Raw genomic sequence first — 23,332 nt, 5'->3', positions numbered from 1 at the left:
TTGGAAATAATGTTTGGAAAATAACACGATTTTTCTTTTTTAATTGTTGTTCCCAATAAATTGTAGGACGGAGTCAAGGAATTCACCACTCCTGTTATCGCGAGAGTGTTGTATCTGGCTGCTCTTCCGCTTTCGCGTTGTTGCTGCTGGCTGCTGTCAGTCAGTAAATTAGTAATAATACAGTAGATTATAACAACAGTATTACTATACATAATAGTAATAATAGTCACTGAAGACAAATGGCCAAAGTAGAACTCGCACCTCTCAGGACATGGGACGATTTTCTCCCTGCTGCGGATAGATTTGCCAAGCCTGATATGAAAGACTTGACGAAATGGAACAACAGAGTTGTCAACAACTTGCTTTACTATCAAACTAACTATTTATTAATGGCCATCGCTGTTTTCCTTATAGTTGGGTAAGTGTGACAAATTGTGCTACATGCGCAGCATTAGCCTATGCGCTTGTTTGCTTAATAGGCTGTGTTGATGATCATTCGTCTCACTGCGTGACATAATGTCACGGTATTTGATCTTGTTCAACATTTTATTTTGTTGTCATGAATCATGATAGGCCTTAGTCTATTATTAATGTAGGTAGGTACAAGTTATTCGTGTTTTTACTTTTATAATGCTTTTTTTAAGGTAGTTTATAAGGTAGTTTGGCTTTTTAAAGGCTCGCCATGAAGCTCAGAAGCTGTGACATAATGAAACTGTGAAACTGAACGTTCTGAACCGACGTGGAACCACCGATGCTCCAGGGCCGGGTCCCCCCAGCTGAATACCGACATATTTTGCAAAACATCGTAGATGCCAATAGTGGTATATTTGCTAATAACTGCATAGGCCAATGAGGGTATAGTGGGGGAACGGTGTCTGGCCAATATGTTTGTTTGTCATTTGTATCTGGATTCTGGATTAGTTGGCAATTTAATAATGCCTTCTCGTTTTTCACGTTAACACCTCCGACGAGAACCGTCGTACGACGAAGTATAAATTAGGCTTTAGCTAGACCCTTGGAAAACATGATCTAGATTTCTAATAATAGTGCCATTCTGTGATGACAGTGTTGGTATGAAAGGCTTCATCATAACCTATGTCTCCAGTCAGCTGTTAATACACTTTTTCATATCAAGCCAAATAATTAATATATAATAATATATATAATTATTGCCTTGAAAATATTTTGTGCTAGAGAACCCATAGTAGATTTGTGTAATTAAAATGTTTTTGGAAATAGCAGATCTACAAACTCCCAGCACGTTACAACGTGACAGGTTGCGAGCGTGTATATCTGCAATTTTCACATATAATATAGCCTATATTAGGGTTAAACAGGTTTTTATGGTATTCAAATTTTGTACCGGACCTCACTTTGAGAACCACTACTGTGCTGTCGTCCTGAGATTACAGCTGTTCACTGTTCCATGACTAAGGAGAAAGGACAGAAGAATATCTCATCAAGGATTCAACGCTCAATAAGTCAATAGTGACTGTTGTCCAAAGGTTAGGTTAGGACTCCCCTCGGTGGTGTCTGATTAGAACTTTAACCGGGATGTTTAGCATGTGTAATTGGAAAGATGGTCTAAAGGAAGCTAGCAAAGGTGGGTTGCAAGGCTGGATATATTGGCTCGTATTGGTTGAGATGTCCTTGATTCTGATCCTCTTCTGAATGTCAAACTTTGCCAGTCAAAGGTCTTGAAAGTAGAGTCTTGAAGAGGTCTGTGTCCTGTGTCCTGAGATAGATTCTGGGGATTTGAGATCGTTATAGAGATACCTGATTGCGTTGGTTCACATCTGTAGACTAGACTCAGGAGCTCTGCTCCTTTATACTATTGAGGTTATCCTGCTGTCCGAGTGATGTGTCGTCAGTTCCATGTATGGAGATCCAGTTTGATGATTGCGAAAATGCGAAGTCAGACGTAAATGAACTGTGCCAGCTCTATTATGGAGATTCAACCGATCATGTCGGTGCTGTTCCGTTCCATATATGGAGTTCCATGTGATGAAGAGTCAGTAATGTTAAGGTTGTAGTGCCAACTTGGCAGGTAACTATATGGTAATCATCAAGGTGAGGTGAGAGCATTTCTAACAGTGGTGTTAGACTTTAACAGAAGTCAAAAAGCATATGATGCCTTTTTTGTAGGCTCAGGTTTGTTCAGTAAACACTAAACACTGTGAAAATAGACATCATTATTACAGGCGCACGCACGCATACACACACACACACACACACACACACACACACACACACACATATCTCAAGACAGATTCAGAGCTCTGCATCTGGAATTCGAAAGGACCCCCCCCCCCCCACACACACACACACACAATTTCATAATATGTCCACATATAGCAATATGTCATTGGCAGTCTCGGAAGACCATAGATATCTTGTGCCTGGGAGTTAGGTCTTGATGCAGCTTCTGATGTGGCTGAGAAGACCAGCATGTGAGAGGTAGACTTGGCCGCAGAAGACACGCGTGTAGGCCGGTCCTGGAGTTGTTGATGGTGTGGTGGTGTCCAGTTGTTTTTTCTTTCTCTTTGTCCTCTTAGCTTCGTGGTGTTGAGCCAGGGTGGTTTCATATGTTTGCAGCCCATTGCGGAGTGCCTGCTGCCACTGTATCACTTTCCATTGATACTTTTGGAGTCTTTCTCCCAATGTCAGTCAACACAGGCAAAACAGTATATCTGGGATAAAAAAAAATATATATATATATATATATATATATATATATATATATATATATATGAAAAAAATGAAATGAAAAAAGAAAAAAAAAATAGACTTACTGTAAAGGATGTTAGTTTTCACATGTGTAATGAATTATATGATATCATCCTGGACAGACAGTAACTCATTGGTTCATAATAGATGTCTGATTGCAGTTGTGTTTTAGCGCAAACAAACATTTAACCACTAGGGGATGCTAGTGACCACAGGGTAAAACGATTCTGTCTACTCTAAAGAAGCATTAAGCCCTGCCTTGTGTCATCCTGTTGCCCTGCAGGTTCCTGAACCCTTTGGGGATGTTCATGGGGGTGGCCGTGGTGTCAGCGGTCTTCCTGGGTTCGGTGTGGGCCGGCGAGAATAAAGCCATGATCAAGAGCTTTAAGAGGCAGAACCCCTCTGCATTTGTCTTTGCAGTGATGATAGCCAGCTATATGTTGATGTCTCTGGTAGGAGGTGTTATGGTCTTCATGTCAGGAATCACTTTCCCCCTGGCTAGTAAGTTACATTGAAATATTAAAACATTTGTGCCACCGGAAGAATACAAGTAAAAACAAGACAAGACAAACAAAAAAATATGAGGGGAACATTGAGGAAAAATACATTTTATTAGAATTTAATTGTGGGAGTGAATGTAGGCCTAAAACATGTTATTTGAGTTATAAGATACCGGTAACTTAAAACTGTTACATTGCAATTTGAATGTCATCTGTATGATAATGATGTTCTAGTTTAGTTTCAAAGCTTTACACAATACATTTACATGTACAGGTACTCTTGTACCTTTACTAGATTGCCAGAAAAAGATGCCAAACAGTTAACATATGCTCTGTTATGCATTTCAGTGATATTGGCTCATTCTTCATTTCGCCTCCGTAACATGAAGAATAAACTGGAGAACAAGATAGAGGGGGCGGGACTGAAGAGGTCACCGATGGGCATTTTGCTGGAAGCCCTTGGACAGCAGGAAGAGAACTTCCAAAAAATCCAGAATTTACTGGAGGCAAAATTTAAGGAAGGATTGTGAATCAGAATGCTGGATTTATACTTGGTTTCTTATTTTGGTTGTTGCGGCACACAACCAAATATGAATTAAGCATAACAAACACACATGTACACAATCCTGTTTTGCCATATAGGTCAATTTGCCTGTTTGTTTTTTAGGATAAAACAGAATGAACTTGAATTGTGTCCATAAATGATTGTAGTTTCATCTCAACCTGTTTACAATGATGCCGAGATTACATACAAAAAAACAGTAATACAACAACAATATTAGTTACAACAAACCGTTAATACAATTATATATTCAGCAATCAGTTAAAACAGCAACATACAGGTGATGGACGGTTATTGAGTAAATTCCTAAAATTACCAATTGATGCCAGGGTATTAAGTTTAAGTTCTTGTTGCATGTTTTAATATGAAACCATATTATACATGCAAGTGTGTTCATGTGTGTGTTTGGCGAGGAGTAGCTGACAGCAAGCATTGTTGTGCAAAGGACTTTCACATTACCTCAGGATGTTTGGCACTCCACCCAGAACTTGTTGGGGCACTTCTCTCAAGAACAGCAGTGATGAGGGCACCTCAATACTGCCTCTCATCTTTGCTGTGCAGTTTCACTGTTCCTATATGCAGCAAGGAAACCATTTACAGAAGTGACTTAAACTACTGAAAACATTTATTTGGTGTATCTTCTGTAACGTTTGTATTAAAAATATGAAGTGCAGTTGACTCAAGGGATTCGGGTCACTTAATTTAATATAATTTAATTGAATCTAACGTCTGTCCAGCTAAGCAGCTTTGGGTTTTAAAATGTTGTTTTTATTTTTTATTTATGCACACTGCTAATGTAATGTGAAAATGGTGGTCTCTTTTTCTTTTTTAAAGAGGGTAACTGTGCTGAGAAAAATGTTTCAATGGAAACGCATGCAATTGTCATGCAAAAGTGTTTAGTCTGTATGCAATCAGTCTCAGAAATTGCTTTCAGTGTTGCTGTTGCCAGTACACTGAAGTTATGAAACCAATCAGAACCATGCTGTTTGCAACAAAGATGAAAAGTGCACACTCAACACACAGCACTGCCAAGATACTCCAGGGACTGGCCTGTTTTTCAAGTCTACCCATTTGGATAATGTTTCCCCATAAAATGTAACGGTTAACTACATGAATGGGTATAGATAGGAACCCAAATGCAAATAAAAGGAACCACACAAAATGAGCATATTGTGTCGATCTGAGTTTGACATAGATTTATGATTTATAGCCTGCTACGTTCTGGGTCAGATCAAATGGTCCTTGTGCAAATGTTTAAATTAAGACTTCAAAGGCACGTGAGGTCTTGCAGTGTCTATGAATGAAGACTTCAAAGGGCCATGAGGTCTTAACCTGTGTCTATCAGTATTCATTCTGCACCTGAGTGTTTTATCTTGACAGTGCTCCCACCCCCCTGGGTGATGGATTGACTAACTTTACTCTCCTCTCCACTTTGTCCCAATACTAATCAGTAGGCTGCATTAGATCACCCCAGGACCTAGCTCTGGTCGCCCTCCTAACGCTATGGACCAGACCCAAACTTAACATAATTATGAATTAATCACTTAAGCCCTGTTCCAAAAATAGTGAAAATAGCTGATCTACAAGCTCACTGTGCACTCTGAGATTGTATATCTGCTATTTTCACACAATTGTTGTTATTATTTTTTTTGTAGATTTCTGAAAAAAAATTGAAAAATGAACCACTGCATTAGTTTAGTGTGTGGAGAGCATGATGATAGACTGGGTTCATCTGCAGGCTCTCCCCCGGGCCGTACCTGAGTTTAGCCACTGTCAGCCTTTTGCCTTTCATATTGGATTCCATTTGAAATTGCACATAAATGGAGTGCATCTGGAGTATTCTATTGACGCTGTTATTCACATCTAGGTGGTAGCAGATTGGAGAGGGGGAAAACATTCCTGTCTTCTTGAAAGATGTTCCATTATTGTATATAAAAGTGAGTGATGCTGGAACTTTATTATTTTAAACAGATTCTTAAATGGTAGGCTTTTAAAATGGGGATTAATTGAATTCCCAGTGGCAATTCCCCCCCCCCCCCCCCCCCCCCTCCCCAGAAATCGGAAGTACAGTAGGCCTATATTGTTTTGGAATTAAGCCTATTTATGCTGTATGCATGAGAGAGAAAGCGAGATCATCACCTGATGACCTTGACATATTCAGGCGTAAGTGCTCTCTCAGTGACTGGTGTGGAGTTGCAGGGCTTTTCTCTCTGTGCTGCAGAGTGAAGTCTGTGAGGGGTACAGTGTATGCCCTTGTTCTTCCTCCCTCTCTCTCTGCAGCTGTTGTGTTGTTGGCAGGATCCTCACAAAACATGTGTGCGTCTGCTGGGGTGCAGCGCAGCCAACAGTCATGCGCCTGTGGTGCATTCTCCTGAACAGATGTGGGATCCTGGCAAGGACGGATTTCTTTACTGCACCATGTTCAAAAACAACACTTATCTTCTGGTGCTGTTTTGCGAGAGTATAATTATGCAGTGGCGGACGATATTTCAGTACTGCACTTAAGTAGATTTATTTTGTGTCTGTATATTATGATGAACCGTTTAAGCCTTATTTAAAATAATAGTGAAAATAGCCGATCTACAAGCTCACAATGGGTCGCAATTAGGGATGTCCCAATAATGTTTTTTTGCTCCCGATCCGATTCCGATCGTTTGATTTTGAGCATCTGTCGATACCGATTTTTCCTGATCCGATATTTATATTTTATAGAACATGTTTATGCCATATCACAGTAGAATATCTGAAATCACACACAATATCCAGTCTAATATCATGATATGGATATCATATTGATAATAGGGATGTCCCGATCACGTTTTTTGGCTCCCAATCCGATCATTTGAAAATGAGGTGATCGGCCACGATTTCCGATCGTGACAGCACTAGTCACAATGTGATGCATTTTGAGCTTGTAGATCACTATTATTCACTATTATTTAAAAACAGCGATGCATTGATATTACAATGAAAATGTACTTCACAATTTGCACATTTGATACTTAAGTATTTTCCAAAGCAAGTACTTCAGTACATTAACTCAAGTACAAATTTGACAGAGCAAACTTCACTAGTCCACCACTAGTATGTGATGTTAATACCACAGCTATTCCATAGTCCATACTGTACAATGAACACAAAACCATGTTCTTTTTTGCATATGCTGTTCAGTAAGAACACTGTGCTCTTCTCGCCACAATATGTGTTATGTCTTTTGAATAACATCTGTATCCTGTTTCCATTGTCTCAACAACGCGTCGGCATGAATTGGAGAGTAATCTAGCGTAATACAACATACAAGTTCTGCTGCTCGCTCAGGCACAGCCTCAGGCGAGCTGCCTGTGTGTGATCCATCGTGCAGGCAGCACGCTTGGCCTGCCCGAGAGTGGCTTTGGCGTAGCTAAGCTGGTTAACTACCTTCATCACTCAAACAATCTGTCATTCCGATTCAGATCCGGGTGCAGGGGCCACTGCCACAGCTGACCATGTAATATTTATTTTATTTATATTTATTCTATTTTATTTGAATTAAGACTCATTTATTTTCTTTGGCTCCAATGTGTGTTGTTTGTTGTGTTGTTTTTAATACATTTTTATATGCATATGTTTTTTTGTGATCATGTCGACACTTCTCTCAAAAACATATGTATGTTTTAGATAATGTTATACACTCTTTGAAAAGTTCACCTACTGTATATAATGTCTTGCCAAAAATAAGGACACCAGGTTTGAAGTGGTTACTCATGACCCGCAATGACCTCTGCAGTGTATTGCAGGTCTCTGTGGGAGCAATTTGACCAGTTGTGAATACGCCTATATTGCACTTTCATTACTTGGGGGAAGGTTATGCATAATAAAAATGCAGAAGTGCACATGATCTGACAAATAATCAGAAGCATTAGCTCCTAGATAAAATTTCATGCAGCTGATATCGGGCCCACTAACAAGATCTGACCTGCATTGAGCTAGACAGGAGTCGTAATTGTGTGGGTTTGATTACATTATCTGCTCTCAACATTTGGGGTTTGAATTTGGTCTGTACTGTGTGTGTGTGTGTGTGGGGAAGGGGGTTTGCACATAGACACCATTGTTTATGTAGTCGTGTGTCAGCTGGAACAAACCTCCCCCTGATGTCTGTGTGCAGCTGGCGTCCAGCAGAGAAGCAGAGACAGAAAGACAGCTGGATCTTAAACACCGTCCCTTACTCTCCTTACACCCAGTCTAACCTCAATGAGCTGCAGACTCTCCAACAGCAAGACCTCCCTGGGGTTCATTCAAGTTAGAGAGCTGCAATCCATAACTACAACCAATCTGTATGTTAGAGTATATGGTAATATTAAAAACTGCAGTGGTTGGAGGTGGTCTCCCTGCCCTTCTACTAACATTTATATCAAGGAGGACCAGAGGTATTGGAAATAAGTAAAAGATTTGGCACGTGCAAGGGAAGGGACCCAGGTTTCAATCCAGGGTAGGACATGAAAGTTACGGATTGCAATTTGAAGAAACATGAAGCCCAATTCATATTTAATTTGTACAGCTGTGTACGGCCAATAAATAAAGAAACTAGGCCAGGCTGGTGTTGCCTCTCCAGGTATGTGTCAGTCATGGTGTGCAGCCGTCAGGATACAAGGAAGCTGTGAAAGAAAATCGTAAAATGTGGGGTGGAGGTTCTTCTCCTGAGAGTCTGCGTGCAAAAATGTATGACAATCGATTCAGCAGTCCCCAAGATTAGATATGGACCGACTGAGAAGGGTGACGCATCAAAGTCTTGTCGGTGAGTGACACTGCAATACGACAAGTTATAAATGAGCCATAACACCCTTATTAACTGTTCAAATGTAGGGCAGCCTGCCGTTTACAGTTTACTGCTGCAGGACACAATGTAGGAAACCCTCATGGCTGCTGAAAAATGTGTGTCATCTGGGGAAGGAAGAGAAGTGGTGGGAGTGGGGTCAAAGGTCCCAGGGTCATCTATGGAGGAGTGCAAGCCCAATAGATGTGTACAACAGGCTTGCTTACATGGACACCTATTGAGAGGATTGAGTGCCATAAATGCTAGCTTGTCATTCACGGGGGGAGGGCAGAAAGAGGTTATTTGGTCAGAGTGGGTGTGTCAGGTTTTAAGGACTGGTTTGGTAGGTTTATGGCTTAAGTAGACAGAGAACCAGCCTGACAACACTGGTGGGAAAGGGCAGCAAAATGCCACAGAACACTTATTTGTTTTGGCTGCAGAAGGTGTTCCTAAAACAGCATTGCAGAGTTAGAAGAGTAGACTAAATAAAATAGCTTTACTTTACTTCATAATTACAAATCATCTGATCTGCATGAAAGACTAATTGCCATTCCCAAGCCAAATATTAAAGTGTGTACATTAAGATAAGGCCCAATGTTGAAACCCCCCAGCAGACTTTAATCCTTCTCTGTTAAATACAACCAACATCAACTACTTACAAACAATGCACAAGTGTAGATTATAGGGCAAGACTGTCCAAAGAACATAAGTTGTTTTTCCCCCCCAGCTTCCAGCCATTAAATGTAAAGGGGACTTCAGGTTAATTAACCACACCATTCTTGAAAACCTTTAAGTGGAGAAAAACATTGTACTTTCCTAGCTATTTTACTAATTGAATTGGCTGATGGGGCATTCAATTAATGACCTAGTTACATACAGTAGTTAAATGGGTTTGGTTTAAAGCTCATGCTGGGATGAGATTCTTCCCTTCAGACTAATCAGCCTCTTCCTCATTCTGTATTTCCCTCTCAAATATTTCATTTCTGTGAATTTGCAATAATAAAATACACATGAAATGCAAATCAAACTGGCTCAAAATGTTTAGATCTTTTTTAATTCAAACAAATGCAATTATACAAATTACTAAGAACCAGCTTAACAAAAATTGATTGTTTGCTATATATTACATGCTTCTTTTTTAAAAACATACATTAAAAAGGCTCCAAAAAGACCAATCTATTTACAATATCAACATGTACAAATAGCTTCATTCTCTTGGGAGAAATTGAGAGCACCGGTCCATGGATACCAGCATGGGATGCTTGTAATTTACTGTAATGACCAATGAGATGAGGCTTTTGAGTATTAAAATAAAACTGTTGGGTTATATACTTAAGTGGTGTGTTAGAAAGTAGTGTTTGGCAATTGGCAGTGAGCTGCATTTGAATTAATGTGACAGTGTGTTAAGGTTGAATATGTTGCAAATTACTTTAATGACAAACACATAAGAATAGAAAAAGCAGTGCAGTAGTTCCAAACAATACTATGACCGTTTTGGATTCCGGTAACTGCAGGATGTCTCAGCAGGTAGCCATCTTTCCACTCAAAGGAGTTCAGTCCTTCATTTTCTTTTTTTAAATAGCGTCCCATCTGTTCTCAACAGGTCCTTCATTGTTACAGTGTTCACACACACGAGTATAAGCAGGTTGAGGATGAGTCATACTTTGTTTATCGTGGCTCAGTATCCTGACTTTAGGTACGGTCCTAGTCCTTGGTCTTGTGAAGCCAGTGTGTGTTGAGGAGCACCAAATAGAAGATGGCAGGGATAAATTCAGGCGTACGTGGTCCCTGTTCCCTTTGGCAGTTGCACACAGAGCACGGCAGCTTCTCTCAGGTGCAAGCACAGTGCACGCAACACAAATGCCATCACCACACAAACTCGCAATGGCGCAATCTAGAACACGCCAATGCCCTGTGGGGTGGTGGTGGGTGTTAATTCAGAGTGCACCCAATGATCCCAGTTTGGCATCTGCATGTACAGTAAGAGAACTAAAATATAAAAACTTGGTTTCCCTTTATGGGCTGAAGTCCTCAGTTGTACAGTTCTTCCTTGATTCTTTGGATCCTTTTCCAGAAAAACAGGTAAGTGCAGTCTAAGGCACGTTGTCCACATGTTAAATGTTAAAAGTGTAAAAACCACATGGATGGCTGATCGACAACTAAACTATTGTTCCTGGCTTAGCGCTCTCATGCCAACAAATCTGTTCCTCTGGGTCAAAGTCGCTGTTGGTTTGGCTGCTTAAGTGCGAGTCCATTTGGTTCACGTCAATGTAGGATCTGTAATAAACACGTACATGTTAGACCAGTGAACGTGAGCTGATGATTCAATGCAAGCAAAGGAATATAATTGAATGGGAGTCCTTAAGGTCTTTACAAACCAAGTAAAAATAATTTGTCCGAATGTTTTGCACGTCATAAAATCAATAGTTCAATCAATAGTTGAGACGTGACAAATTTCTCTGTTTCAGTCAATATGCTTGTAAGGAGGTTTGGTTGCTCAATGTCCTTGGACAACAGATGTGGAAAAACACATGGAAAATTCAGACTTGATGTGCAAAGACCTTTAGAATTATTTAATCCTGGGTTGAAAAAAACAGTATTATTTTAACCTTAATGTATTTCTCACAAAAAAGGAAAAAAAAATATTGACTTTGCTGCTTCAGGTATTTTAGGCTGGGTTTTGTTAGTCACAGTCAGAATGAAAAAATACTGAGGAGCGGTTAATCTTTCAGACAACAGATCAAACCCAGGATCAAACATATTCTTAAACCCTCAAATCAGAGCAAATGCACACAGACACACACAAATCACACAGCAATTAATTCAAACATCAAAACCTTCAGGGGTCACATTTTCTCCCTGACACAGAAATGTCCTCCCACCACCAGTGGACACCAGGAGAAATGAATATTTGTGTAGTTTTGTTTGTTTTGTTTGTTTGAAGTCCCTGCCACATACAAAAGAATCACCATCACCATCACATCCACGTGGGGGAGTTCAGTGGTTTTGTCTCTCACCCTTTTTCTTTTATGCTGTGCCTTTGATTATGGGGGGAGGAGGGGGTTAATTATCCTGGTCAGTAGCATAGGCAACAGCAGCACACATCGCTAGGGGCCCCACAGGCCCCCCCATCCTATCACCACCGCGCCGCCACTCATACTCGGGGGGACATCTGTGCATGAGAGGGTCATGGGTCATGGGTGAATGGCTGCACATGGGAGGGGCACTTCTAAGGAGGGCAAGGGAGAGGGGCAAGACAGCAGAGGACACAAGACAAGTCTGAGTGGTGAATGCACACTGTAAAGGCTTAATTTATGCTCTGTCGCACGACCGCATCGTACATCAGAAATTACATTTCCAAATTCCAACTGAAAAAAGTGTTGGCTGTGACATGCATCGACAATTTACAATTTTGGCCTTTAGCAGACGCTCTTATCTAAAGTGACCATTCTACTACTCTGCCACCATAATGTGGAATGCCCTGACGTACGTCATCCATTAAGCGATGCTTCTTTCAAAACTAGCCTGAACAAGCATCTGTAAACTACAAGTAGAGATAGATTTTAAATCCTCTTGACATAAAGGGGTCATACACTGCCACTGATTTAGTTTTTTCCGTTTTCCCTTTTTCTCCTCTGTAAATATAACTATTTGTATTTGTTGATGACATGTATTAATGTGTTAATATTATTCTATGCTGTTGATGACATAGAATCAGAATGTCCCCAGGACCTTTTTGTAATATCCTTTTAGCCCAAGTGATTTACTGTACCTCCGCAGTGTTTACATTTTTGACTAATAAAGTATTCAATCAATCAAAAGAAAAACTACAAAGTTGGGTGACTCTTAGTCACCCAACAACAGGGTGAGTTCTAAGAACATAATTAAGTTCTACAAAATAACTAGGATAGCAAGTTGACATCAAACCTATCATCTGTCTAAATAACAATCATGGCATACTGTATGTGGAGTTTGTGGACAACCAAACTGCATACATCTATATCTATGGAATATAAGTAAGCAACATACATCAAATAACATAACTAACTAGTATTCTCCTCTGTAAATATCTCCTCTGTAAATGTAATTATATATTATATATATTATTTAATTAGGCAACAAGTATAGATACAAAGACATTATGTGCTAGGTGATGACAGTTTTTATTAGTTTTTTTTTATTTGTTATTTTCATCATATGACACTGTCTTGCGACTAAGTATGAATCAAGCCTTAGGAGAAATGTGACCACTGGATGATAACATGGCAGTTGAATGAGGACAGGGCAGCCATGATGGGTAACGGTCGTACAAGCCATGCAGTCGTCTGATCATACACGAGGAACAAACAGGCAAACAGAGCAAAATCCAGAGCTCACGGCTAAAACATCCAACAAGCAGCCTATGAGGTCACTGCGGACACACTGGAAAGAAAGCTCAGACCTCATAGGCTCTGGCTACTGCCGATTACTTACTATGGTGGGCTACCCTTAGCACAGGACACCTTAGTGAGCCTGTGCCCTCTGGAGGCGTGGGGCTGCCCAGGACTGGAGACCACCCGACTGGCTCCACGGCCAGGGGAGGAGGAAGAGGAGGGGAGGGAAGAGGAGAGGAGGGAGGAGGTGGAGGATGAAGCAGAGGAGGAGGAGCTAGCAGGGAAAATGGCACAGCGCCTCTGGCCATTGGGGCTGCACCAGGAGCCCTTAAAAAGTTGGGCGACGGTGCCATATCTATAAAAGAGCAGGGCCCAGTGGACAGTTATGGATCGATGAGAGGAGAACCAGTCTTAAGCTCTATGGAGGAACTGAGCATTGCTGCCCAGATCCTATAATCCCTACCCAGGAATTTAGGTAGCCATGCTAAGTAGTTGGAGAATAGACTTGACCCGAGACGCATCCATTCCAAGACTTCAGGAAGATGTTGCAGCAAAGAATGTTGACATTGGCCTACACATACAGTATACATCACATTATAGCCATGTGGAGGAGATAACACAAACAAGGAATAGCTTATATTTTCTGCAGCCATCCTTTTCAGGTAATTAAACAGTAGCACTTAGCTCTGGGGATAAGGAGGATCAAGGAGTAGCTAATTGGATAAAGACATGAATTAGGGCCAAGTTGTTGTGTTTTGTTTTTCTTCTCACCGGTTATGGGTGGTGTGACCGTAGTGTGCGTTGTTGTAGGGGTAGGACTGTGGTGCATGAACAGGTATGTCATACTCTGGCATGCCAACACCCATGTGGCTGTGCCAGTTGCCAGCAGAAGGAGCTGAGGACATTGGGGGCAAAAACAAAAATCAGAAAATAATTTTAACAAATAAACAAATTACAGTTTTGAAAAGTAAGATTAATAGTGAATACAATTCCAATGGACCATTCTAATATACTGTATGTCACAGGCGTCTAAAAACACAGCTGTAGCTAATCAGACTGGATATGTTTGATGTAGGTGGAGCAGTTAGCATGCACCAACAGTAGTCAACAATATTGTCAATGCTTGTTAAATGGTATACCAGTAAAGCTGCAGCTGTGTTTACCCTGCTACAACACGTCTGTGAAAAGAGTCCATTATCAGGACAGAACAATTGCCTCTAACTTCCATGGTGTAAAAGAATGGTGAGCTAACCTGGTGAGTAGGCCATGGTTCTACTGTTGTGGCTGTAAGCTGAAGGCATGGTCTGATAGCCAAGGCTCTGCTGGGAGCCTCTGTCATATTCATAGTCGTACGCTGGCTGCTTCTGTACCGTGTTGCGTGTGTACCAGCCTCTCAAATGCTCCGCCACCAAAGCCTTCTGAATGTTCTTGGTCACATGCTCATTGCTGCGGGGCACTGGACGGTTCCTGGGCGGCCGCAACGTAGCATACGGGTTCTGCGACATGCTGTCTAGCTCGTCGTTGCCGTAGCGGCTGTACGTGTCCTGCCCACGGTAGGCGGCTGTGGTCGGGTGGTAGGACGGGTTGACGCTGTAGTGTCCCTCCATCTCGTTGTCGTAGGTGTAGGCACCGTTGGTGTATGCTGGCTCAGGCTCCACGTAGGCAGGGTAGCCTGTCACGTAGTAGGCCGTGGTGGTGGGCCGTGGCCGTGGCTGGTAGCCGTAGCCATGAGTGTCCGGCTGGGCGAGGTTGGGCATGCTGCCCGCGTTGGCGTAGACGTCCTTCCTGTGGCGGCCGCGGGCTCTGCGCCGATAGGCGTGGTGATTGCCAGGGGCGTTGTACTCCACGCTGGACTGGCTGGTGTAGGAGGAGCCATCGTCCAGCACCTCTGTGCTGTTGCTACGTCGTGCTGGAGACATGGCGAAGGGCGGAGCCGGGGGCTCACTCTCCGTCACGAACTGAGACTGGGACTCCAGGCTGCCGCTTCTCTGTCGGAAATGCTGCAGTCCGTCCTCCGACCTGAAGGAGAGTGTGTTATTATATTATCAATTTTTCATACATTGATACACACTACCAAAAACAAAACTCGTATAACAATGAGAAGTCGTCAGCGTTTAGCTGTGTAAATTGTGTGTCAGTGACACACAGGGTTTTTTTAACAGCATGCTGGCTCAATATTTGGCTCACAGGTGTCTGTGATGAGGCTGAGATGTTCACTTATCAAAGCATATGTGAATGGGCATGCAAGGAGAGGTTGATCTGGAACATCTGTACCTGAGCTGGGTGCTGCTGTAGGCATTGCGGGTGAGGAGGGGGGTGGGGGGCATGCTGCGTGTGTCACGGGGCTGTCTAGAGGACGACTTGTATGGGCTGCCGTGACTCGACAAGGCGTCGCGGTGATTGTAGTGCAGTGATTCCTGGACTTGACCGTAATTTAATCTGGAAAAGATTAAATTATTTTAGATAAGAACAATGCTTTCAAAACGTTTTCTGCTTCTTACAGGGAAGAGCTCTCCATCAAGATAAACACTGCTCGTCCTTGCCCGCTCTCAAAACAAAACATGAAGAACAAATATAAACCACAGTTTTCCTACATCATAGCCTTTTTACTCATCACTTTCACCTGGATGATTGTCATTTCATAGCTCATTGATCTTTCTTTTCATGGACCAGCAAACAAATATCATTACGGCAACAGACAGTGTCTGAATGAAATGAGTATGAATAACTGGCTCTCCTCTCTGGGCAACACATCATCCATATCATTTAGTAGTCATCCAGCAGATTTAAACTCTCCACCACTTTCCTGTTTCCCCTCCTCCTCCTCCACTCTGCTTGGGATTGTTGCCTGCTCCTTAGCAGGCAGTGACATGCTCAACTCCTGTCTATTTTTAAAGCCACGACGCGTTTGGGCTGATAAGAGAAAGGCTGGCAGGGAAGCAGAAGAGAGAGAACGAAGGAGGAGGTGGAGACCAGCAAGAATGTTTCCCTGGTTCTAATCTACAGGTCCATACTAGCTGCTCTCAGGGCCCCAAGAAAAACAAAAACACGACTTTAACATGCTATGGAATAAGAAGACACGTCCTGTTGTGCTTCAGTGCCCACAGCTGCTGCTGTCTACCTGCTGTCTGAGAGCTGGTCATTGGCAGAGGCTCGTCTCTCTTGATGGTAATGGATGTCCAGCGTGTTTGCATGGTGCGGCCTGGGGGAGTACTCGATCGATCGTGAGCGAAGCCGCTGGGAGCCGAGCTCATCATCTGAGGTGGGCAGAAAATGCGGTTAATATCCGAATATCCAGGTTAATGTGAAAGGAGGAGACGTGTATTTGAAAACACATTGTTCTCAACAGCACTCACTCACCATCATCCAGGTTGAGGCTGTCAGACAGTGAGCTGAGCTCTGCAGGGTTTATGTCATCTAATAACATGAGAGAGAGAAGGGTGTTCAGAGATGACTACTGATGTTTCCTTGTACTTTTTAAAACCTAAAAGGGACATCATGCATTTAATCAATTTCCACCAGATAACAATCAAAATCCCGAGGTGTTCTGCTTTTGACTTTCAACCCGGCACAGACAAAGTGCCACAGGGGAATCAGGCTTTGATTCCTTTTATAAGCTCAGTGCAGCATAAACCATGTTATCTTGGTGTCTGTCTGTGATGTTTGTGTACTGATAAGACACCTGGTGTACCTGCTATGATCAGTGAGGCTCTCTGCGTAGGTTTCCTTCCCTTCTTGATCCTGTAGGCGTTGATCTCTGTCTCCATCTCCTGCAGCTTCCTCATGGCATCCAGGCAGTTGCTCCTCCTCTTCTTCTTGACCGTCTTACCCAGGTCACCCTCGCTAGCGAGCTTCATGGCTGCTTCCACGATCTTCTGCTGCAGGGCGAAACGGCTCTCCAAGTTCCTGAGGTGGGGGTCCTGAAGGGAAAGGTACAGAACAAACATCAATTAATGGGGAATTTCCCAGCAATGGAAGCAGTAGCTGGGCCATGAAAGTATTTTGAACAGCCATTTCAGGGACAACTAGAAACTACATTTTGAGTATACTGTATACCCAATATAATTGACATGGATTATGCAATGCAACGGTTTTCGGGACAGTTCTCGTTGTGAACTACACACACGCGAACAGAGATTTTGTGCATCTACAGTAGGATGACTTGTTTCAGGTCTGCCTTAGATCAGCCTATAAATGTAAGCTTCAATATACATGTAGCCTAAAATTCATGTTCATTGGACACATTCTTTCCTAAAAAAGGTAACAAATGTAAATGAACTGATAACCTTAACAGAAAATATCATACTATTAAGTTAGATTGTGGATACATTTGCTGTAGTCATACTAACCGCATCATATGGGAAAAGATCATCCAACTTGAAGGCTGTACCCATGCGACGTCGGACTTGGGGGGCTTTTTCACCTGTAGCCAGGGGGTATTCCTTGGGCAACCGGCCTGTTAGTTCCTGGACATGCGACAAAGACCAATTGGAATGAGAAAAAGGACACACGTAGTCATAGGACACATTCATTATTAACACCCTGAGCGGCATAAACAGAGTTCTCCGTCCTATCAAATAGTAACGCCCAGCGCTCAGGACGGAGATTAATAAAAGGACGGAGAGTTATTGATATGAAAACCGATCGCATCGCTCCACAGGCTGGGAGCGTCTGTTGGGCAACATTCGATGTCATTTCCCTTTGGGACGTCATCCAAAATGTCCCCCCCCAATTTTAGTGGATGAGACCGAAAATCTTAAAACGTGAATAACTCTTGATCTAAATCATTTTGTCCAATTCTAAGCAAAGATTGTGTTTTAGACGGGTCATCGCGGTCCTGTCGCTAGTCGCGTTAGAATTAATCATACCTCCCGTTGTTGTCGATCGCCTCGGGGGTGTTTTGGCTACATCTAGCTACTTCAGCTACATCCGGGATAGCGCCTGGTGCGTCGCTAAATGTGCTCTGTTGCTGCAAATCGCTATGCGCTCTGATTAAATACCCTCGGGCGTTCGTGGTGGTGAAGTGAAGAAACCATTCCAACACAAACACTCACCGCTTCTCTCAAGCAAATCTTCTTCAACTCCTCCAGTTTCTGAGACAGATTCTCTTGAAGATCCTTCTCTTTCTTCTTTAGGTCAGCAATCTTCTCTTTCTTCTGCTCTTCGCTGACCTCGGTTTCGGCAGAACCTGCAAGAGCCGTGGAGCTTATTAACATTGAATTAAAGTGATAAATCATCGCTCCCATCAGCGTGATGTGAAGCAGAACAGAACAGTAGCTGTTAGGAGATGGATCGTTAACTCTTCACACACCAGCTGAAATGAGGCTCCCGTTGCTGGCCATGATGATTTGGTCTTTGCTGTTGATGCTGGACAGTTTACTGATCCGCGGTGCACCAATTTCGGAGAGGTCCATGGCGATGTCTCCTGAACTCCTGGTTGTTGTAATCTTTGACTGCAAGGAAGAAGGAGGTGAGTGGGGGCAAGCAGGAGAGGGACAGGGAGAGGAATTTGTCAGTATTTCATCTTAATGATGGTGCAGTGCGTAGTGGCGGCTACATTTGCATGCTTGGGAATCCAAGCGGAGCACTGTCTCATCAATCAGTCCCGGCACTATTCCTGGATGAACACTGACACACCATCTGCCTCCGAGAGAAACAGGCTGAATATCCTCATTGGACGGCAGCCCCCCACACATTCACTCATCATCACACAGACACCACTCATACCCTATAATGGCCCTGATGCTCTGCAAATATGGACCATAAATACAACACCTTCACAGCATTCTGACACTAAGTTGTGAACAATTTTCTTGGAAAATGATTTAGAACCCAATTTCTGGTACTTGCTGATGAACGAATCACAAGGACATAGCTGAGCAGAGGTCTAGCCATGTTGGGTAATGCATTAAGCCATCTCCAGGGATGAGCCAAATGTACTATAAATGTAGATAGAACGGAAAGATATTGTCTGGGGAGCTTTGATAAGAAGAGATTATTAGACCCATGGAAAGGCAAGGAGCGGAGAGGAGCAGAAGAGGAGAGGAGCACTTACTTTGCTCTGCTTCCTGTCCAGGTAGAACTGGTGCTGACTGATTGCCATCCCCCAGATGGTTTTAATCAGAGAGTGGCTGGCATACCATGTGTGGATGACCTGCCCCGACTGCCCGAAAGTACGCTTGGTCACTGTCCTTCTGAGAAACATACAAACAAGCATGCAAATAAAGCCTCTGCAATATATCATTTGTGCCTCTGCAAGGTATTATTTGTACTGCAGCATGAAGCAACAACAGGCAGCAACAACAAAAACAACTAAGTCAATACCTTCATAAAACAACTTGGGAATTACTGTAATTTAAAACAAAACAATGTGAAATCTTTAAAAGCCATGAACCAGGTATTAGAAAACCACTCTATAATTAAACCATCAACCCAATTATACAAGTGGCTGATTCTGTAACACAATACATTGATGAGGAAGGGGGAAGCAGCGTAAAAGGCGTCTTTAGTTTGGATCAGTGGACCGTAATTACAGCTTAGGTGGCTCGTAGCCCCATATAAAACCTGTGTGAACGGTGTAAAGAAGCCCTTGGAATGCTGCAGTGGTGCTCTTAACAGCAGGAAGACAAGTTACGGCCATTAACATGGTACTCTTCATGGGCAGCAGGCTGCAGACACCTTTCAAGCAGGCCAAGGTGTATGATAAGGACATCTAGGCTATAGCTAGAAAGCAGTGGCTAAAATAGAAGGGGCCAGCCTATTAGGGGAGTAGTTAGTTAAATTAGGTGGTTTGCGTTCTGACCTTTGTGGGTCATTCACTTCCACTGCGAATTTCTTCTCTCGGAAATACAAATTCTCCAACTGCTTCCAGTGAAACAACTGTAGAGAGAGGAACACATTGGGGAAGAGGACAGTGAGGACACATCATTGAGTACAAAAGAAACCATGCAAGAAACCACACTCAATTTGAATATGGGCCTCTATTGAAATGGGGTTTCATAGACAGACACAGATGCAAAACAAACATTAATATATCCAGTTTTACAGAGGTGGTTTCCCGCACGGCATGCAGCCGTGCACGTTTCTCCATATAACAATTTAGGCATTTAGCAGAGCGCCTTACAAGTGCAATTCAGAGTAAAGATGAAGAACTCTAGTCAACAAGTGCAAAAATGTAGTGCTTCAAAGAATCTAGGACAACAGATGAATCTCAAACCAACATCTGTAACAGAGCAGTCCAACACAGCAGTCTGCCTCTGTCTTTCTGCACAGATTTCTAAACAAAGTTCAACTTACAAGTTGCACTTGCAACATTTGAACAGTACAACACACATGGACAGGGACATAACAATAACCAAACTAGCTGTGGGCCCTGCTATCATGTGCAGTCGGCTGGACAGTCAGGTGTAAGATCGGTCTAACAGAGGATCAATTATGATGCGGTTGCAACAGCAAAGAGTAAAGTCTGGCAAGCTTCTCATTTCACTGTGCCCTGGAGCAAGAGCGCTGAAAACAGGACAAGGAGTTTTCTAAGTCAGGGTGAAACATCTGCTCCAGGGAACCAGTGCTGGCTGTTCAGAGCAGTTTGCTTGTAAATATAACTTCCAATGGGTTCTCTTATATTGTTCAGGGTAAACCTACTATTTCACTAAGAAATGCACAGTTACATGTATCATTTTATCATGTTATCAAACTAGTTTGCAGTTGGCACACACCTTGTTTCCACAGTACATGGCGAACACATTTGTAGAACATACCCTCTATATCTGAAACTGTGGAGTGAGTGGACACAAACCACACAACACTGTCCTGACTACATACACCAGGCAACACCAGGCAAGAAGGGAACAAATGCAGATTTTTTAAATAATAATAATAATAATAATAATAATAAATACATTTATAAAACAATCTCCAGTATCATTGTCAGGTATAATAAGTGTACAAAATGGTGGGGCTTACCAGGGGGGAGTTTTGTTTCTGTCCCTAGTGAATTCTCTAGGTTTTGTATTGACTCCTCTAGTTTGAGTTTCCCACAGGGCTAGAGCTTCCTCGAACAATACTCTCTCTTGTCTGATCTCAGGAAAGCCATGTAGGTGTCGCAAGAGTTTCAGCTGAGCTGGCCCCGCCCCCTTTTAATGCCCCTCCTCCTCCCTGTGACATCACATACACCTCACACCGCGCTGGCAGGCAGCTTACTATGCTTTGCGCTGTTCCGCACAGAACGAGGTCCACCCTGTGGTCACAATCACATGAATTCTCTTTAGCACACTCACCTCTCCCACTCACGGTCTCCGTCTCTCACACACAGATTGATTATCACACATGCACACAACCAGGCTCGCTCTCATTCTTTTGCCCTCTATCCTACTTGCTTCCTTTTCAGTCAAACCAGATGAACAGGTTACACACAGACTATAGTGTCACACACACACACACACACACACACACACTTCAAAGGGCTTTATTGGCATGAGAAAACATACGTTTACATTGCCAAAGCAGAAAGCACAATACACACACACCTAGTACGTAGGTCCTGGTCTTCCTTCCTGTTCTTATGGCCAGTTCACCTCACCTATATTTTCTCTGCTCCCCTTCAGGCTCGGATCAGAGGGGGAACAACTTTTTCTGTGAATCTCCCAGTTCCTTCTTGGGAACACGCCTCCGCTTTTCATATTGTAAATACCACACAAATCCCTGTTGTTTATTGAGTCCAGTCAATGCTACACTCCCACCGCAGCCCCAAGGCAAACATGTTAGTAATATACGACTTTGGTCTAATCATTAATAGCAGGGCCTCAGGCCTCAGCAGGGCCCTCTTCACCTCCATGTGAAGACTCAACAGTACTTTCATTCGTCCGAGGAAGAATCTCTCACTGCCCTTCGAAAGACTGTTCTTAATATACAGTGAACTAATGATTATAAATGTATGAGTGGTAATATTTAAAACAGGACACGTTTTAGTAGTTTTGTCGGAATTTAAGCCATTAACTTTTAGGACTCTTTATTTAAAACACAAACTACATTAATCCTAGCACACCTATTCCGGGTTTGTCATAATAGACTAAATGTGGTTGCACACTGGACGCGTTTTTCGGAAAAACTACGGAAAAACGCACTCTAAAAATCCGAAAACACGTCCAGTGTGGAGGGACCTTAAGACTGTGAAACTAGGCACACAAATTAACAATTGCCAACATTAGCAGATCTACAAGCTCACACCGGTCAATAATATATTACTTTGCATGGCACAGTAAGAACTGGGTGTGTTGTGAATCCAATAACCTTTAATATTCCAGTGGAGATCAAACAGTAAAAGTCATCTATCTTGGCTTCCCTAGGCTTTATTTTTCCCTAAGAAACTATAGCTCCCAAACAAGAGCTTCATGTTGATCCGGCCAACACTGGGATCCTAATCAATCATAGCCAGTCTGCCAGCCCAGTGAAACGAAGAGCATGGTAATTAGTAAACAAAAGGGAACCAGCTCCCCACATCCCACAAACCCATCCCATTGTGGGGGTAACACCCCATGCCAATTCACACCCCGAGGACGCTATTAGTTAGCGTCATTTATGTTCTAATGACAGATAACGTGCAAATTACACTCAAATGGGTCATTAGACCAGAGGTGAAACTCTACACTTGTGTGTCAATACGCATGAAACCTTTGGAGAGCAGGCAACTATGTCTATAACCACAATGAACTACGGCCAAAATATGTCAAATACGTGACACACCTCAGACATCTTAGTCACATTTACTTCCTGTAAGTATACATGGGAAAACAAAAACAATGAACCATGCAGCCCTGCACACAAGCTACACAAAAGGTAATCGTCTCCATCCGTCATTAAAACATCCCGGTAAAAACAAAACGAACAGAAAAACACATTCAACTAGCCCTGAAAGAAAGAAAAAACAGTAGCTGAAATGGCCACATGATGTTTGGCTAATTATACAGAATTTCCCTATCTTCAGTGCATTCATATCCCTCAGTTTTGTTGCAACTCCTCATTAGAGGCAGGTGGAAGTGTGCCAAAAATGCCTGTGGTTTCAGATGGGCTCCAAATGTTCAAGATCTGGACCCATCCCACAGCCTAAAGGACCCCCGCGGGCTGAGAGGCTACAAAACCATCCGTAGATAAATATGCGTCAAAGGTCCTGACTCACACGCCTGTACAGGATATGCCACCCCACCCTGCTCATACCACGTCACACAGACAACTTGAAGTAGCTGGCAGCTCTGTACATTTCCACACTAAGCTCCAAACATTGCCGTAGCATTAGAAGACAATAACAAGTCACATGCCTGGGTATGTTTTGTTTCAACACACACTGTACATCAAATATGATAGACAGAGAAAACTTTTTTTT

General features: G+C 42.6%; 2 protein-coding genes across 5 annotated transcripts in view; one reads left to right on the top strand and one right to left on the bottom strand.

The window, feature by feature from the left end:
• The first annotated feature begins 135 nt into the window (after positions 1-135).
• arl6ip5a (ADP-ribosylation factor-like 6 interacting protein 5a) lies at positions 136-3,935 on the top strand. Its single transcript, XM_079511038.1, has 3 exons — positions 136-418; positions 3,011-3,228; positions 3,576-3,935. Exons 1-3 carry the CDS (start codon positions 240-242, stop codon positions 3,755-3,757), a joined length of 579 nt encoding a protein of 192 aa, XP_079367164.1. The 5' UTR covers positions 136-239; the 3' UTR covers positions 3,758-3,935.
• Positions 3,936-9,603: 5,668 nt separating this feature from the next.
• The window catches only part of frmd4ba (FERM domain containing 4Ba), a 52,363-nt gene continuing 38,634 nt past the window's right edge, over positions 9,604-23,332 (bottom strand). For 2 of the 4 annotated variants that reach the window (XM_079510958.1, XM_079510961.1), the window contains 13 exons: positions 19,757-19,833; positions 19,010-19,148; positions 18,266-18,407; positions 18,009-18,142; positions 17,304-17,420; positions 16,646-16,874; positions 16,315-16,371; positions 16,076-16,211; positions 15,229-15,393; positions 14,207-14,973; positions 13,726-13,849; positions 11,599-11,810; positions 10,722-10,858 (listed from right to left, as the gene is read on the bottom strand). In XM_079510958.1, coding sequence (XP_079367084.1) covers positions 11,645-11,810; positions 13,726-13,849; positions 14,207-14,973; positions 15,229-15,393; positions 16,076-16,211; positions 16,315-16,371; positions 16,646-16,874; positions 17,304-17,420; positions 18,009-18,142; positions 18,266-18,407; positions 19,010-19,148; positions 19,757-19,833 — 2,253 coding nt within the window. In that variant the 3' untranslated portion in view covers positions 10,722-10,858; positions 11,599-11,644. Of the gene's footprint in view, positions 10,859-11,598; positions 11,811-13,725; positions 13,850-14,206; positions 14,974-15,228; positions 15,394-16,075; positions 16,212-16,314; positions 16,372-16,645; positions 16,875-17,303; positions 17,421-18,008; positions 18,143-18,265; positions 18,408-19,009; positions 19,149-19,756; positions 19,834-23,332 lie in introns of all 4 variants that reach the window. The other 2 variants (XM_079510960.1, XM_079510959.1) reach the window with 2 other exon arrangements.

This window comes from Electrona antarctica (assembly GCF_951216825.1).
Source record: "Electrona antarctica genome assembly, chromosome: 9".
NCBI lineage: Eukaryota > Metazoa > Chordata > Actinopteri > Myctophiformes > Myctophidae > Electrona > Electrona antarctica.
This window is presented reverse-complemented; position numbering and strand designations above follow the sequence as displayed.

What these genes read in the sequence shown, in the direction of transcription:
- arl6ip5a (XM_079511038.1), top strand. Translation starts at nt 240, where the DNA reads ATGGCCAAAGTAGAACTCGCACCTCTCAGGACATGGGACGATTTTCTC. An exon ending in GCTGTTTTCCTTATAGTTGG is followed by an intron (nt 419 to 3,010) that starts GTAAGTGTGACA and finishes GTTGCCCTGCAG; the next exon opens with GTTCCTGAACCCTTTGGGGA. An exon ending in AATCACTTTCCCCCTGGCTA is followed by an intron (nt 3,229 to 3,575) that starts GTAAGTTACATT and finishes TATGCATTTCAG; the next exon opens with TGATATTGGCTCATTCTTCA.